Consider the following 17,987-nt stretch of genomic DNA (forward strand, 5'->3'; position numbering starts at 1 on the left):
TACAGAATAAATGTAGTATTTTGTACTATTTCTAGCTAGAAACCACTGATAAGCCTGTCATGGTATAAGGCAAGAAATAGACTAGAACAAAATTGAGCTTGTGAGTGTGTGACCACAGCTTAGCTGCAGAGGTGCAGAAGCAGCATGGTTGTCACTTCTGGTCTAAAATGGGCTTTAGATTCTGCTCTGGTACCCACTGCCCACTGCTTGGAACTGTGAGAAATGAAACCACAGCAGACGTCAGACATCCTGAGCTCTCAGACCAGAACAGTCTCCTCCTTCTTCTGGGGCGTTCATAAGGTGTATGGAGAGCAAAATGTTTACTGATTTTAAAAACTGCACATATTCACATTAAGATGCCATACACTTATCAAATACATTTCTACCACGATTTAGTCCACAAACCATATTTTTCTCACACCACTAAAATTAAGAACACTGCTTGTATGTTATATTTGATGTATTCACTGAGCTGAGTTATTTCATGACACAAGTATTTACATGAAAGTAGGGTCATACACTGACCATGACTGCAGACTGCATTAGGATATTTATACAGCAGGAGACAAACAGGGAATATCTGGGAACAATTAGTGGGAGGGGTAAGAGACAAAACTCACATGAGACACATGTCAAGGGGCAGAGCAGGGGAGGAGCTACAAACTAAAACATACAAAAGCACATGGAGACAAAGACATACTAAAGCAATAACATGTAATTGTCTTCTACACTTTACTACAGTGTAGTCTATAGAAACGTATACCAGAAAATATAATATAATTATATTTTAACTATATTAAAAAGTACACAGACTTCATAAGATGGAATCATAAGATATGCAGAAATATTTAATAATTATTTGTTAAGTAAAATATTTTTCCAGTTCCCTGAAAAGTCAGCTTGCTTAAATAACATTTTTATATTAACAAATAAATGTACAATTTCATGCAATTCAGCATTAAAAGAGAATTTTACACTCACTTTCAGTGAAGAGAATACACAAACTCAGCAGCATTGTCACTATGGAAACACCACTAACCCCCCAGCACACACTGACAACTCTACACCCAGAACTCCACTACCACTGTGGACACACACTGACTCCAGAGATCAGTCCAGAACTCTCTCAGCAGTACTTCGCTGAAGTGCACAAGGACTTCACTACGTCCCCCACAGTAATGTGGTGTCTTGTGAGTCCTGAGAACACCTGAGGTCTGTTTTTTCATTGTGTAGTTTCACAGAGCCCACAGGGCCCCTGGTGCCGCTGTGAACCAGACATGCATGTTGTGGTTTCAGTGTGGGGGGGTCTGTAGGGGAAGAAAGACGAGGCTTGAGAAGCCACCTGAAGGCTGAAAAAGCCTCCTTGTTGACAACTTGCCGTTAAAGCAGCCATGTAACACAACCAGTCTACTGGTGGACAAAAACTGAATACACTACTTATAGTGTAGCCATAACACTTTATAAACATAAAATACATAAATACAGCAAACATCATACAGCATAAATACATAAAATCAGCAATAGAGTGGGTTGTTTTTTTGGTAATGAATGGTGTTTTAAACTATGGATGTCCCCTCCAGCACAAATCCTTTTTTCTTGTAATAAAGTGTAAATATTTGTATTATTCTATTTATTATGTATTTGAAAGACATTTGACAAGCCAGTTAAACAGAGCCTGGGTGATCAGTTATAATTAGACTCTGCCTTTGCTAGGAGCCGTTACACTTAATACTAAAAAGCGCTGGTTAAAACCACAAGGACCAAAACCACGACTAACAGCTCGCTCAGGCCACGTGTGTTTCTTTTTAAAAACAGCTCAGCTAGCACAGATGTTCTAAATCCAGTCATTGTGGTCCACAGAAACATCATTATTTCCCATGTTCCTGTGCCTCATACACATTCACTTGGGCCCAATCACATTTCACCCCTTGACCCTACCACTTAACCCTGGCCCTCCATATGCGGTGTTCATAAGTAAGGGTTGGGTGTCCGATAGAGGGCTAGGGTGCACTGTTAGTGCTAAATGGCCCTCCAAACTGAAGGTTTTCAGAGTCACACTCCAAATTGAGTGTGAAATGTCTCAGAATCCCTTGTGAATCATTGATAAATGGATGCAGAAGCAAGGGGGAAGATTTCAACCACTACCCTTTGTAACTCAGTCCCAAGGGGCAAGATGACACTTGAAAACAAGGGGTAGGAGGAAAAATGAGAGGGGATTGGGCCTTGGCAAAAATCTAAGCACTAAATCTAAGAATAAAATGGTTTAAAACATATTACATTTAATACGCATGGTTTTACCTAATCCTAGAGATATATAATAAAGTTATCTGTTACAGGACAAGGGGGTTTTCAGATCCAGTACAGACATTAAATCCTATAAGATCAAATACATTTGAAAAAAAGAACTAAAATTCTTACTCTCTAATTCACCATCTTAAAAAAATGAGATCCCCTCTAAAATCCTCAATGTCAGACCTAGCTACCATACATCGTACATTCTTTAAATTGAGAACAGCATTTTGAAGTCTGATTTCTGACTCAGTTACTGCTCAAATGGTCAAACCAGAACTGTATACATATTTTTACAATTATGGCCCCTCCACTTACTGGCTTAGTAGCAGTGTTACTGTGATTCTTATTACTTTATCTGACACCAAACCAGAGGTGATAAATCTGATTTTGAACGCTGACAGACTCAGAAGGGCCTGGATGTTGCACCAACTGCTGTGATCAGATCATCATAGTGAATCAACATACAAGACAACACACCGGGAATGCACACCTTGGGACAAGAACAGGACCTCTAGAAAGTTGGACTAGACATTAATTGCTTATTTTTTAATTTGTTACATTTATTTTTCTTTTTAAATTGTTATTATTGTGGTGACCATTGTTGAGCAGAGGAGGATGGGCCCCCCTTTTGAGTCTTGCTTCCTCTCAAAGTTTCTTCCCCTTATTTCTTCTTCTAGAGAGATTTGTCTAGAACTGTTGCCCTTGGCTTGCTCCCTGAGAGCTTGGACTTGATCATTTGTAAAGCTGTCTTGTGACAACATCTGTTGTAAAAAGCGTTATATAAATACACTTTGATTTGAAAGAACTCATTTATAAATGAGTCACAGGTAAGTCAGAGAGTTTCGAGGTTAATGTATATTTGTCACATTGCCACATTTGTTTTAGAATTACATAGTTTCCATAATTTAAGTAATATGTGTATGAAACAATGACAAATATCACCAACATGCCTAATGTTATAACTGCCCCTGATTTGTGTGTTAGAGACTGCTATGATTGGTCTGTCAAAACAAATGAAGACCGATTCAGGTCTCACTCAAATCCTTTATTACCATTCAGATGCCTGAGTTTGTTGACAGTAAACACAGCACCACCCAGGGCCCAGGGCATGGTAAACATTGTGCCACCAGGGCAGAGGGGACGGTAAACACAGTGCCATGTAGGCCCAGGGCACAGTAAGTCCTTACGATGACATTGTTTCTTAATGGTGAGGCCAAGGTTTCTGTCAGATAGTGTAGTGGACAACATACATTCTACATAGTGCAGCTTTCACTTTATTTGGAGAATTAAGTCCATGATTGTAGACATTTATTTAATAGTCTATAGACTGTCAAATTGGTTATTTTAGCTTTCATTTTAATTGGACAGTCCAGTCTGAAAGCAACAGTACATTTGTGGTGTGAGTAGAGTTCACATCTCTAGTGGTGGAGTGACATTCTTACAGAAGGAGGACCAGTTTTTTGGCCAACAAACACGTTACTCCTGCAAACAAATTCCATATCAAATTTGAAACTGAACCACACTAATCAAACTGAACATGTGCAATTAAAATACACCCTGACTTATGTTTCATGCACTGCATTATGTATAAATAAATAAAAAATAATGCTCTGAAATTAAATGCTCCTTTAAATATCTGTTCAAACTTTTTGAAAGTCTCAGGTAGCCAGCACTGTGGCTGCTGTAATTCCACATGCTCTTGTAACAGACACAGTTGTACTGCGTCTTTAAGAGGGAGCTTTATGGTAATGTGAATTGAGTAACTGAGAGAGTGTGTGTGTGTGTGTGTGTGTGTGTGTGTGTGTGTGTGTGTGTGTGTGTGTGTGTTTGTGTGAAGGGAGAACCGTCACCTTTCTGCTCGCCTTCTCTGTTTCCTTTACGTGTAAATACAATGAAGGTAGCCGTGTGACCTGGCTTGAAGTGGTCCAGGAGAGAAAAAAAGTCTTTCAGATTGTCCACACCAGTGTGTGTGTCACTCCATGTTAACTCCACGCATCGCGGTTACCCCGTAGCACCTGTTCCTCACTCCAGGTAAGAAGCGTTAGACTTTTTTCATTAATAAGCCTTTGAAGTACTTTGGGTGTCGTAGTGAAATGAACTGACCAAACAGCAGTGAGGGAAGTTATGTTGGGTCTCACCCCCTGAGCTTCTACATCGTTTCTCTGTGACAAAGGACGGAGCCACTTAACTAAGAACGAGACCGTCCTCACTGACAATGTGAGAATATCTGATAGATCACTGACTGATAAGGAAGAAAGAGGACGTACCATATGACATCTTACAAAACCTACCGCATCTCTATATTTGGTGTGTGTTGTGTTGAGCTTAGTTTGTCAGTTTCATCTGAATACACTTCCTCTCCACTTAAGTGTAGCTGTGAAGTCATTCAGTAGACTGTATTGAAGAGTGTGTATGGTGTGTATCAGCAGTCCTGCTGTAGCTGTGTGTGTGTGTGTGTGTGTGTGTAACTCAGTAAGAATGCAGGTGTGTGTTTATCTGCTCCTTGTGCTCCACGCTGCTGATGGTGAGTGTTACCTTCTCTCTACAGGTGTTGTCATCCTCATACATTCATTTGCACAAAGGTATTTATATCTGGGAGCAGCAGAGAGCAGCAGCTCACCACTTACCCCAGATTCTGTCTATCGACCAAGAAATGTTTGAAGTCCAAATTTTGCCTCTTTAGTTTAGAACAAAAGCTGTTAAATGCTAACATTGCTAACAAACACTGTAAGTCAACAGCAGCTCAAATATAGCCTTCGTAAATACATGCCCACAGACTTCTCTCAAGCCGGTCAAACCGCATCCAAGTGTTAATAAATGTCTCCCAGACTAGTCGGTGTGTCGTATAACTCACTGTGAACTAGACAAGTGAAGAAACACGTCACCGGGAAGCGACCTGGATGAGGTTTGAGGACATGTAGCTCGATATCTGACTTATTTACAAATCCTATTAGCTGTCGTTGCTGTTGGCTTCCAGTGTTTGTTAGCAATGTTAGCAGCTATTTGTTCTAATGGAGCGAAATATGGACTCCAAACATGTCTTGTCCACCCGGGTTAAGGGAAAATAAAGTAAATTTGTTGACTTTATTTGTTAAGTGGCACTGAAATCTGCGCTGTGGTTCGGTCCGGTAGAGAGGAACCGCTGCTAATTACTTGCTAATTGCTAATTAGTTACTTCAGACCAGCATAAGGTAGGAATTGTAGGGACATTACTAAGACTGATGAAATTAAGAAAAAGAGTATTGTGACTCTTACAAGCATCATTTTTCCCTATAAGTCTATACATTTACAAAAACAATTTATGTTTTGTTTTGTTTTTTATTATGGTGTGGTATGTGAAATGTGCTCACTTGTTTATTTCTGTGTGTGTTATTTATTCCTCTTGCTCATTCTGTGTATAATGCAGCTCTTGTCCACTACACACTTCTGTATCCAGCTGCCTGCGACAGAGGTCACACCTCATTGTGGTTGATTGAATATGTGGTACAGTCCTGTACATGTGGTGTGTGATGTATGTGTTTGGTGCTTCTGTGTGTTTGCCCAAGTGGGGAGTGTGGGTGGGTTTGGGGGAGAGACTAAAGAGAATTCTGATCTCATGAATTTTGACGTACCAATAATATCCCTTATTGAGCTAGCAATCAAACAATTTGGTATTACTCTATTTTACTGTGGAGACCAGAGGAGGAGCAGAGCTCACTACCTGCAGGTTAAAGAGTTGGACTGGTACTAAATAAATCCATTTCCATTAGGAGGTCTCAGCTATCAGGACTTCCCAGAGGGTTTTAGCCAGACAGCTGTCTCCCACTGTGAAGACAGTTTTTTACTTGTTATGGTTTAACAAGTAAAATGGTTTATTATGGTTTACCCCCGTGCTGCTCAGGGACACTGACTATAGTACTTGCTGACACTTCCTACAGTGTAGTGACTCCAATTAGGCTAGAGCTTTCCTGAAACACAACCCATGCTTAACGACATGGTCAACTAAAGTGGCCCAGATCTCATCCGTGATGGTTGCTCTTCCTCCCGCTCATCCTCTTCCTCATCCTCGCTCTCCAATACTGACCTCCATTGATATCCAATCAAGATATCGAGCCTGTGGCCTCTTTATAGTGCTCAGGTTCTGATTTCTAAGTGTCATTAGTAAAATTCGTCAAGTGTCTTCACCTATGAGTACTGGGTTTGGTTAATTGATAAATGGATGCATCAATTGCATTTGAGGGTTTTCCATAGGAAACACACATATTTCTGTTGAATGATGTGTCCAATATAGAGAATTGTGTTTAACGTATTGGAAAAAGAAATGTGTTTTAGAAATACAAAATGAGTGTAAATCAGAGAAGGTGCTTTTGGTTTAGTATAACAGGTCAGGAGTTGGGCTACATGAGTTAGTGGTTTCAATTATTGTGTCACATGTCCCTGTTTTTGTGTCTTGCAAAAAACTGTAATATCACAAAAACAGTACAGTTTCCCAGTAAGCACCTCTTCCTCCTAGCAAACTTGGAGCACTGTTTAACAATTTAACAATACATAACTAACTATCTCTCTCTCTCACTCACACACACACACACACACACACACACACACACACACACACACACACACACACACACACACACACACACACACACACAAACATGCACAGCTGCTGCAGGATGGCCAGATCCACATCTGAAGGACTTGGAGAAAGACAATTCTACACACACAGTAAATGTACATTCAAAGTGATACTTGTAGATGCAAAAACACCCCCTCCCCCACCCTGCCCTGCTCTCTCTCTCTCTCACACACACACTCATTCACTCACTCTCTCTCTCACTCTTCTTGTTGGGTGTTTGGGCTTCAAGTTCTCCTATGTTGTTCCTCTTATCTTAGATGCTTAGAAAAATTTACAAATAAAAAATGAACAAATGAGAAGAAAAAATAAAACCATAAAGACAGTACAATTTCCCAGCATGCATTTCTTCCTCCTCACATATATATTACTAAACTTGGTGCACTTTAGCAATACATAAATAACACACACACACACAAACACAGACATGCATATGTGCATGCTTCCTTTATGGGTTCGTGAGCTTAAAATGCTGCTGCGCTGTTCTCTGAGTGGTGTGTGAATGACATGTTTACTTCTTTCACTCACCCATGAAGACTGTCAAACAGTCTCCAAATCCTCTTCAGTGTCAGTTATCCAGTTCTAAACTTCAAGGTTTAATCAGTCAAACACTAACTGACTCTGGCAGCAGAAATTCACTCCAGTGACTCCAGTTTAAAGACTTTTCTTATTTAGTGCTAAGTTATTCTGTCACCATAGTCATAGCTACCAGTTTACAGATGTGAGAATTCCCAGCATGCACTGCTTCCTCCTCACATATGTATTGCTAATCTGGGTGCACTGGGTGCTACGTGTGAAATGTGCTCACTTGTTTATTTCTGTTTGTGTTATTTGTTCCTCATTTGTTCATCAATTGGTCATGAGGCTTGGACAGCCCATGCTGCTGCGCACACACACACACACACACACACACACACACACACACACACACACACACACACACACACACTGTTTCTGTTAGTACTATTTTTTCCTCAGTTGATCATTCTGTGTATGATGCAGCTCTTGTCCACTACCCACTTCTGTATCCAGCTGCCTGTGACAGAGGTCACACCTCATTGTGGTTGACTGTATATGTGGTACAGTCCTTTATGTGTGGTGTATGATGTAACTGTTTGGTGCTTCTGTGTGTTTCACTAAGTGGGGCATGGGGGTGGGTTTCAGGGAGAGGCTACAGTGAGTTCTGATCTCATGAATTTTGACATACTCATCAAATGCAAGACAATACTACTCTGTGTTACCATGGAGACCTGAGTAGTGGCAGAGCTCACTACCTACAGGATAAAGAGTTGGACTAGTGATGAATAAATACATTTGGCAAGACAAGTGAGGTATCCAGGTCCAGTTCTATGGTGGGTGTGAAGACCTATTGTGCAGAAAATGTAAAAATAAAAAAAGCAAATTCATTAGAATGGAAATATGTGCGCTACAGTTCCGAAATACAGAGCAACTTCAGAAATGCTGCAAACTCAGTCACAACATAACGGAACTGTTTTCGGAAGTTGCCTCGCATTTCCAAAATATAGCACACGTCATTTTGAATAAAGTGTTTTCTGAATTTGTATAAAGTTCAGGAATTTGCATCAAGTTTGTAAACTGTACCACATGTGTTTACCTTCTGTGTTCTTGAAAAGAAACAGTAAATCAAACATAATGTGGAATACAAGTGTAGCAACAAGAGTGAAGGTGAAGTAGGTGAGACACTGATTCAGAGATGGAACTGCACCTTAACAATCACAGAACCACAAAAGGTACCAAATACAAACAGTGCAGACTGACTCTGCTTATTGGTTTTGACAAAGTCATATCTGGGCCCATGTCCTTAAAGGGCCCCTACCATGGAAAACTGAATTTCACTCACTTTATTTAAATAAATAATTTTTAAGTAATATGTAAATATTGTTACATTTTAAAACACATTGTTTACTCTCCCATTTCTTACAGTCCATATATGGAATATAATCTGTAAAAATAGCCTGTTTTGAAATCACTGTTTCTCTGATGTCATGAGAACCAGCTCATTTACTTATCTCTGCCTCTTTGGCCTACAGCAGTTTAACCCCTAACACCTACATTGCAGTTCTCAGGCATATTTCAGCTCTTAGTGCTTTTTAAATGAAGCACAATACAGGGCAGCCAATCAGAACAGAGCTCATTTATCTTGCATCTCAAAGGCACAGCAACAGAAACTGCCTGTTTAATTCCAAGGGATAAAGAGAGGATGGAAAATAGTTGTGTAAAATTGAATTATGACTCTTTTTGAAAGATAACGCCACAAAAACATTGTAAGAAGACACCTAAGAAAACTATAAAATAAAGGAAACATGTAGGATATGTGACCTCTAAAGACCTTTTGGTGTATTTGGTGAGGTGGGAAGGTGAGTGGCTACAGCTACAGCTGAGGAAGCACCAGGGGCTTCTGTCTGGGTCTCACTGGGCAGCCATATGCAGGGCAGCTGTGTACAGCACAGGTTCTGAACTTGGCTGAAGGGTGCAGTTTCAGCACCTTGGACAGCAGTCAGGCTGCCTTGGAGGTGAAAGATGTTTGGTCTGTGGTATTGGTCTACAACTCTGAACACGTTTTACTAAAGTCCGTCCTTATTTGGTCCTTTTAATGAAATCTACATCTCTAAGTACAAACCCCATCTCTAAGTAAAACTCAATGTCATCTCTTGGAAACATTGAAATAAAAAATGAAAAAAAAAAAAAAGCAAAGCATTAGCCATTAGATTAGAACATATTATTCCATCACTGATACACCCTGATCAAACTGGTTTCATCAAAGGAGACACTCAGCCATTAACAGGGTAGACTACTTAACCTAATACTGTGACGGTGGCAGTTCAGAGGGAGCGAGAGGCAAGGTTGCGCCAAAGTGCTCTTTATTTTCCATTGTCAATATGTGACGATACCACTACTAATGACAAACACTACTCTGTTCCAGTAGTCCTTGTAGCGATGTACACGTTGGGAGTGAGCAGTCCGACGGGCCACTAATGTGCTACACTCTCTCTTGACCTGTGAGTTTAAATAGAGAGAACGAACAAGAACAGGTGAAGGTGATTAGTAGTCAGGAGACTGGGAATGAGGCAGGTGTTTAGTGTGATCCCTAGCAGGAGTGGGCGTGTCCCTCCCTCTGGCTGCCCGGCCAACCGTGACAAATACGTCACACCTCACTCCACATATTAGAAACAGCTATACAGAGAAGGCCTTCAGTAAAGAAAACCTGAAGTTTTTCTCCTCACATTGTGTAAAATCTTTAAAACCACACCTGAGGCCACAGTCAGTACTAATATAATACCATCACAAAATGTGCATAGAGGTACTAGGCAAGGAAGCCCACTCTCTCTATTGCTGTTCTCAGTTATTTTATATATACATTTATTTATTACTATTTTTGCTTTTTAGGGGGGTTGTCTCTGTACAGTTTTTATTTTATTTTGTTGTTGTTGTTACAGCGCAGTGCACACTAGCCTACAGCCTCAATTAGTTACTTTACAGATATTCAGCATTTAGCAAACAGTTAAACAGCTTTTGACAGCTTTAACAACAAAAAGAACAAAGTAACAAAGAGAAAAGGAGAGAAAATGTTTCTACTTCCTGTGATAACTGTTGGGTTGTGATGACATTGTACTGTCTACATCCAAAGTGGTCTTTACTTTGGTGACTCCTTTATTGGTTCTGTGTCAGTGGGTGGATTTCACAGCTTCTCTTAAGTAGTTTTTTCTTAATAGTATGAAAACTACAACATGATCATAGACTGCTGCCTCCACCTGTACTCTATGAATAATATGAATGTTATCAGACAATGCTCGTGTTTACCTGATTAAATGATCAATGTTTATTTTGATCAGCATGTAGTCTAGAGCTTTTCCTGTCTGATCTGTCTAATATTTGCTAAGCTACACATTCAGTTTGGCCCTCTGATCACTTTAAGTGCAGGAGTGAAATGATGTGTCCAAACAGTGCTGAGGGGGATCACTGTGTAGCACTACTTCTTACTGCAGGATCACTTTACTGAGGATGGGGACTGAACACTGGCAGCTCAGGAGGAAGTGATGACACTAGAAAGACACTGTTTCACTGTTAGATTTAGTCTGTATGTGAGAGAGAAAGAAGTGGAGGAATAATTTATTTTGCACTTGAACACACTTCCCCTCTACTGTGGATATTAGTGTGTGGAGAATTTCAGTGGAGTTCTACTGAGAGAGTTGTAGAGTTCCAGGTCATAGTCGTATGGTGGTTCCACTAGACAGACTGTAGTCTGGGCTACAGTTTTCAGTGTTCAGTACACTGTAGTTTTGTAGAGTGTATAAGATGTGTAGCAGCGTTACTGCTGTAGCTGTGTGTAGTGTGTTGTGGAATGCAACTGTGTTTTTATCTACAGATGTGTTTTTACTTTCTTTTTGGAAATGATGTGCAGACGAAGTCCTGTGAAGCGTTTGAGGTTCTGCCTTATTGTACTGCTGAATGATTCGAAGCATTGGAGCATTGAAAGCTGGTGACAAACAGCGACACCTGGTGGTTTTCAGAAATTATAGCAGGCATCGATTCAAAACTGCGCAGCATTATAAACAATACAACACTGCACCGCCATCATATTTCATTAAAAAAAAAAAGATGATCAGTAATGATGTTTAGTAATTATATTCTACAATAATTAGTTTAAAATCATTGTTTCCCTTTTTATGTGAAAACATAATACAAAACTGTACTGGGAGACAACAGGTTGATGTAATGAAACATTTACCCTCCCTTTTGGGTTCTATAATTTGCACATTTCCAATTTTTTAGTAAAAAGATAAAGCTTCCAAGTTATAGGACAGTGCCAAACTTATGAAACAGTCTCAATCTCATCCTGTGTATCTGTGATGTTTGAAGCTTCAAACAAGATTAGTCACGTTATTAGTAACTTTAGTGGTAATGTTAGTGGTAATAGTAACTTTAGTGGTAATGTTAGTGGTAATAGTAACTTTAGTGGGAAGGGAGAGGGAGAGAAGGAAGGAGGGAGGGAGTGAGTGAGTGAGTGAGTGAGTGAGTGAGTGAGTGAGAGGGAGGCAAAGACAATCTATAATCAATATAATCAGACATTTACATCTTATAACTTGATGGTCATGCATACATCATACTAACATCTATTGGGAAATCTCTTAGTGATTTCCAGTACCATCATCATTTGGCTGGTACCATCAGTACCATCAGGTGACTGGACCTGGAGCAATTAAGTATGTCATATATAATAATTAAGTATGTCATATATAATAATAATGGAGTATGTCATATATAATAATAATAATGGAGTATGTCATATGTAATAACAGCCATTTTACATGTACATGTGCAGCCATGTTTAATAGTGAAGGCCTTTATCTCGTGTGTTTCTGCAGGCTGCATGTTGGTAGGGAATCTGAGGACAGACGTCATCACTGCATACACAGGAGACTCAGTACAGCTGCCCTGCTCCTGTACTGAACCACACGCCAAACCTGAGAGTTTCACCTGGCAGAAATACAACACAAGAAGACAAACATGGGATGTGATCACCAGTGAGAGTGAACAGTACAGAAACAGAGTTCAGATGGGTACTGCTCACTCTCCAGGAAATCTCTCTCTACTCATATCACACCTGACTGAAGAGGATGAGGGAGAATACTGGTGTTATCTTAACCAGTGGAACTATAAATACATCAAACTCATCATTAAAGGTAAAACACGGTATTTGATCCAAATCCAACTGCAAATGATAAATCCAGCTTTAAGGTTTTCTTATGTATCCACACTAGCAAAGTCTTGGTTGTCTGAGTTACTTGTAGACTTTCTGCTGTTATATTTGCTGTTGTGCTGTCATCTGTGCACATTACCAGTAACGTTTAGTTCAGTGATGGTCAAATACTCCTTTAATTGTAACAAATATCTTGGGCAGTTCAAGTAAGAATGTCTCAGGTTTTTAACACACATGCTTCTTTGTTTTGGTTTTTCTGTCACTGTTTTCATCTTTGTCTAGTTTGCATTCGTTAATCTTTGTATAAATATCCCTTGTTTTATCATCTTGGTTGTGGGTATCTGAATGTGCGCTCTCTCGTCCTCCCGTGAGTTTATTGTTGTTTGGTAACGTTATTAGCCTGCTCGTTATTCTAGTGTTTACTGTTTAACTTCCTTCTTGGTAATGATGTGCAGACGAAGTCTTGTGAAGCGTTTGAGGTTCTTCCTTATTGTACTGCTGAAGGATTCGAAGCTTTGGAGCATTGAAAGCTGGTGACAAACAGCGACACCTGGTGGTTTTCAGAAATTATAGCAGCTAAAGATTCAAAACTGCGCAGCACTATAAACAATACAACACTGCACCGCCTTCATATGTCATTAAAAAAAAAAAAAGGATGATCAGTAATGATGTTTAATAATTAAATTCTGAAATAATTTGTGTAAAATCATTGTTTCCCTTTTATGTAAGTACAACAGGTTGGCGTTAGGAAATGTTTACTCTCACTTTTGACTTCTATAATTAGCACATTTCCAATTTTTTTTAGTAAAAAGATAAAGCTTCCAAGTTATAGGACAGTGCCAAACTTATGAAAGTCTCACCCTCATTCTGTGCTTCAGTGACGTCTGAAGCTTGGACCATCATTAGTCACGTGTTGTTAGTAACTTTAGTGGTAATATTAATGGTAATATTAACTTTAGTGGTAATAGTAACTGATACAAGCTTCGGTACACTGTGTGATACGAGCTTCGATGTCTTAGTATCAAATGTTACATCACAATTTTATTGTTTCTGCACAGTTCCTGTATCATTTTTCTCCCTTTTTGGTGTTCCATTTAGTCATTGCTTAGTTTGCATCATTTTGTTAATTTTGCCGTTGTGTCTACCTGTTTTGCAAATGAAGAACTTTCGTTTACACATGTGCGTCAAGTCCTGTCTGCCTCTGCGCTACATTATCGTTCTGAAAACTACACAGTGTGCAGATCATTAATGTTGGTGGACCAGCTGGATCAAAATCACTAATGTGTTCTTATTTTAGATTTTTGATTTAAAACATCTAAAATAAGAAGCAAGGCTTTACTATGACAAGTTGCAAATGGGCGTAAACAAACAGTCATAAAAGTTGATTTAGTCAATGTTGATGTCAGCTTGACATTACAAGTGACATATTTGGAGCTTGTTACTGTAATTATTTACCCCTGTCCCACTTACCTACAACCAAAGGCAGAGGTGCCGGCAAAGGTTTAATGCACATAAAATTACAAAATGTATCTGATTCCAAATTATTCCTGTAATTATAATTTATATTCTGAAGAGAATGCTCTACTGCATTGTCTAGCATGTGTTATGAGAATATACATAACCACCTTTCTGAAATTCCTGTCTTAATGCATCCTGCTTTTTCAGTGGTTCTGTCAGCCTAACATAGGATTTGACCTACTAAACTTATAGTGCAGAGATTGGATACTTTACAGGAAACTGGTGTCAGCACTCTAAATATATATAAAAATATAGCTGGCTCTTCACTCGGCCTCAATCTACCAGTGTAGAGAATTTTGACTACACCTTTGGATTTCCCCTCTCTTCATAAATTATCAGTGATTAACATCATCTGCGAGTGTCTGGAGTCCATCAGTCTCATTACAAATACTACGCGGAGAGCCGAGCTTCATAAGTTCAATGTAGCAAAGGGTTAAAGAAGGTGAAGTGGGTGGCCAGGCCGGGAACAGTAGAGCATGTCTGCTGGAGCATCGAGAGAGAGAGAGAGAGAGAGAGAGAGAGAGAACAAGCCCAAGGGAGAGATTTCTCCAAATGTACGTCTTCAGTCCACCAACTCTGCTCCAGCTCCACTCTCAGCTCTGCTCCAGCATTAACTCCATATGGTTCAGAATTTCTTTAGTCTGATCTTGATTGATCAACAGCCGAGTTTGTCCAACACTGACTAATCAAAGAGTGACCACATACGAGCAGCATCCCTGTCATAGCACATCTGAGAGGAACCCACAGCTGGTAGAGTGATTTACTGTCCTGAATAGCATTTGATGAATAACAATATCTCTGCAAGAGACCACAGATGACCACAGCAGTTGGGGCAAACAAGAACAAGACTTCATAGTTGAGAGTTTGGCCTACACATATAAATATGTTACAATTTTCTTGGTTGAAATGACATAGTATGCCATGACAAATGACGCTGTAGCTCAGTCTCTCTCAGTGTACACATATCTCAGCTACCTGTATGAGGGCATTATGGAATTTGTAGTTCATGAAGCATTTATGTATAAAGTCTTGTAATTTTGCTCTTTTTTTATCTTAATTTTGTAGCTGCTTGGGTTGAGGCTTTAGATTAGAATTTTCTGGAATGTCTATGGAAATAATGACCAATATGCTTCCAGATCCAAGACTGTTGAATAAATGTGTGATCACTGTTCTCCCTCTGACATATGCTGCCTGCTAAGGCATCTTATTTAGGTTCAATTTAAAGGCAGCATCAGACACTAAATCTGCAGTATAAATAATCTTTCACACCGAACACGAGAAAAATCTGCCTGGTGAAAAACCTCATTCACTTGAAGGGGCAAGAGCTTTACTTGCTTCTTTCTGAAAGAAAAGCAGCTGCTATTCTTATACTAATTATTAAAACAATGTCACAAGTAGTGTTAGCTGTTTTCTGAAGGACTACGTTCCCCAAAATTACACAATACCAAGACCGCCCATAATCCCCTCATTTTGCTCCACCCATGTGAAAACATGAGCGAGGTGGCAGTTAGATGTGACCGACGCTTAAGTCTTCATACATGATGGGAATGGAAATCTAATTAGAATGGGAATCTAACTGGATCATTTCTGTTACTCAGACCTTTGCCTGTACAGACAACACCAGACCCCTCACTAGACACACAGACAAACTCAGTGAGATCAGGTGGAAAACTGAACAAACATCAGCATTTCAAGAATCTGTAGCATTTGTTGTATGTGCCACTTGACTGCTGTAACAGCTGGAGAACCGCAGGGCGCGGAGCAGGACGCACAGACTCCCTCGACTTTGACACACATTTATTAACACGTAACGCTTACGACGACGGCACTCACACAACATAAACGGATAACATGAATACACGTAACACTGGCAGGAACATGACAGCAACATGAACATGTACGTTTAACATGAATACACGTAGGACTAGCAACACAAACAATGACCAACACTAATGCACACACCAACAGGGGTTTAAATACACACAGACACACACAACATTAAACCAGGGGCAGGTTTGTGCCATCATGGGGGCGTGGTTACAAAACAAAAAATCATTTCAACTGCACTCAGTGGGCTGTACTGCATATAGCGACTGGTCTGTACCAATAACTACTGTACTACATAAAACAAAAAATCTATCCAGCAGCAGGATCTGCAGTTCTACTTCTGTCTGTTTCTAGTTACATCTTCTGTTTGTATTTGTATTTCATGCCTGTAGTTAATGACTCTTGTCTTCTGTCCTTTTTAGGTTCTAGTCAGTTATATACCCATATTACACACAACTTGTTTAGTTTCCTTATTTAGTTACTACTGTTCTCATTTGCTCTAGAGAGAGGGGGAGAAAAAGAAAGAGGGAGAGAGAGAGGAGGGAAGGAGAGAGAGAGAGAAAGGAAGAAATAGAGAGAGAATGAGGGATAGAGAGAGAAGGAGAGAAGGAGGGAGGGAGGGAGCGAGGGTGGGCAGAGGGGGAGAGAGAGAAGGAGGGAGGGAGAGAGACAATATATAATCAGACGTTTACATCTTATAACTTGATGGTCATGTATCCATCATACCAACATCTATTGGGAAATCTCTTAGTGATTTCCAGTACCATCATCAGTTGGCTGGTACCATCAGTACCATCAGGTGACTGGACCTGGAGCAATTAAGTATGCCATATATAATAGTTAAGTATGTCATATATAATAATAATGGAGTATGTGATATACAATAATAATTAAGTATGTCATATATAATAATAATAACGGAGTATGTCATATATAATAATTAAGTATGTCATATATAATAATAATGGAGTATGTCATATATAATAATAATGGAGTATGTCATATGTAATAACAGCCATTTTACATGTACATGTGCAGCCATGTTTAATAGTGAAGGCCTTTATCCTGTGTGTTTCTGCAGGCTGCATGTTGGTAGGGAATCTGAGGACAGACGTCATCACTGCATACACAGGAGACTCAGTACTGCTGCCCTGCTCCTGTACTGACCCACACGCCAAACATGAGAGTTTCACCTGGAGGAAACGCAACACAAACAGAAACACATGGGACGTGATCACCAGTGAGAGTGAACAGTACAGAAACAGAGTTCAGATGGGTACTGTTCACTCTCCAGGAAATCTCTCTCTATTCATATCACACCTGACTGAAGAGGATGAGGGAGTCTACAGGTGTTATCCTAACCAGTGGAACTATAAAGCCATCAGACTCATCATTAAAGGTAAAACACTGTATTTGATCCAAATCCAACTGCAAATGATAAATCCAGCTTTAAGGTTTTCTTAGGTATCCACACTAGCAAAATCTTGGTTGTCTGAGTTACTTGTAGACTTTCTGCTGTCATATTTGTTGTTGTGCTGTCATCTTTGCACATTACCAGTAACCTTTAGTTCAGTGATGGTCAAATACTCTTTTAAACAATGTCACAAGTAGTGTTAGCTGTTTTCTGAATGACTACCTTCCCCAAAATTAAACAACATGAAGAGCAGCCATAATCACCTGATTTTGCTCAACCCATGTGAAAAAATTAAATCTTAAATTTTAAGTCTTCATACATGATGGGAATGTAATTAGAATGGGAATCTAACTGGATCATTTCTGTTACTCAGACCTTTGCCTGTACAGACAACACCAGACCCCTCACTAGACACACAGACAAACTCAGTGAGATCAGGTGGAAAACTGAACAAACATCAGCACTTCAAGAATCTGTAGCATTTGTTGTATGTGCCACTTGATTGCTGTAACAGCTGGAGTGCCGCAGGGCGCGGAGCAGGACGCACAGACTCCCTTGACTTTGACAGACATTTATTGATACATAACGCTTACGACGACGGC

The 17,987-nt window shown here is 39.7% G+C and overlaps 1 protein-coding gene across 5 annotated transcripts in view; it reads left to right on the forward strand.

Annotated features, from left to right (window-relative positions):
* The first annotated feature begins 4,234 nt into the window (after window positions 1-4,234).
* LOC118241875 (polymeric immunoglobulin receptor-like) overlaps window positions 4,235-17,987 on the forward strand; it is a 28,255-nt gene continuing 14,502 nt past the window's right edge. For 3 of the 5 annotated variants that reach the window (XM_035529299.1, XM_035529298.1, XM_035529302.1), the window contains exons 1-4: window positions 4,256-4,323; window positions 4,766-4,816; window positions 12,292-12,609; window positions 17,053-17,370. In XM_035529299.1, the coding sequence (XP_035385192.1) occupies window positions 4,771-4,816; window positions 12,292-12,609; window positions 17,053-17,370 (682 nt within the window). In that variant the 5' untranslated portion in view covers window positions 4,256-4,323; window positions 4,766-4,770. Of the gene's footprint in view, window positions 4,324-4,765; window positions 4,817-12,024; window positions 12,130-12,291; window positions 12,610-17,052; window positions 17,371-17,987 lie in introns of those variants that run through there. The other 2 variants (XM_035529300.1, XM_035529301.1) reach the window with 2 other exon arrangements.

This window comes from Electrophorus electricus, chromosome 8, assembly GCF_013358815.1.
Source record: "Electrophorus electricus isolate fEleEle1 chromosome 8, fEleEle1.pri, whole genome shotgun sequence".
Taxonomy (NCBI): Eukaryota; Metazoa; Chordata; class Actinopteri; order Gymnotiformes; family Gymnotidae; genus Electrophorus; species Electrophorus electricus.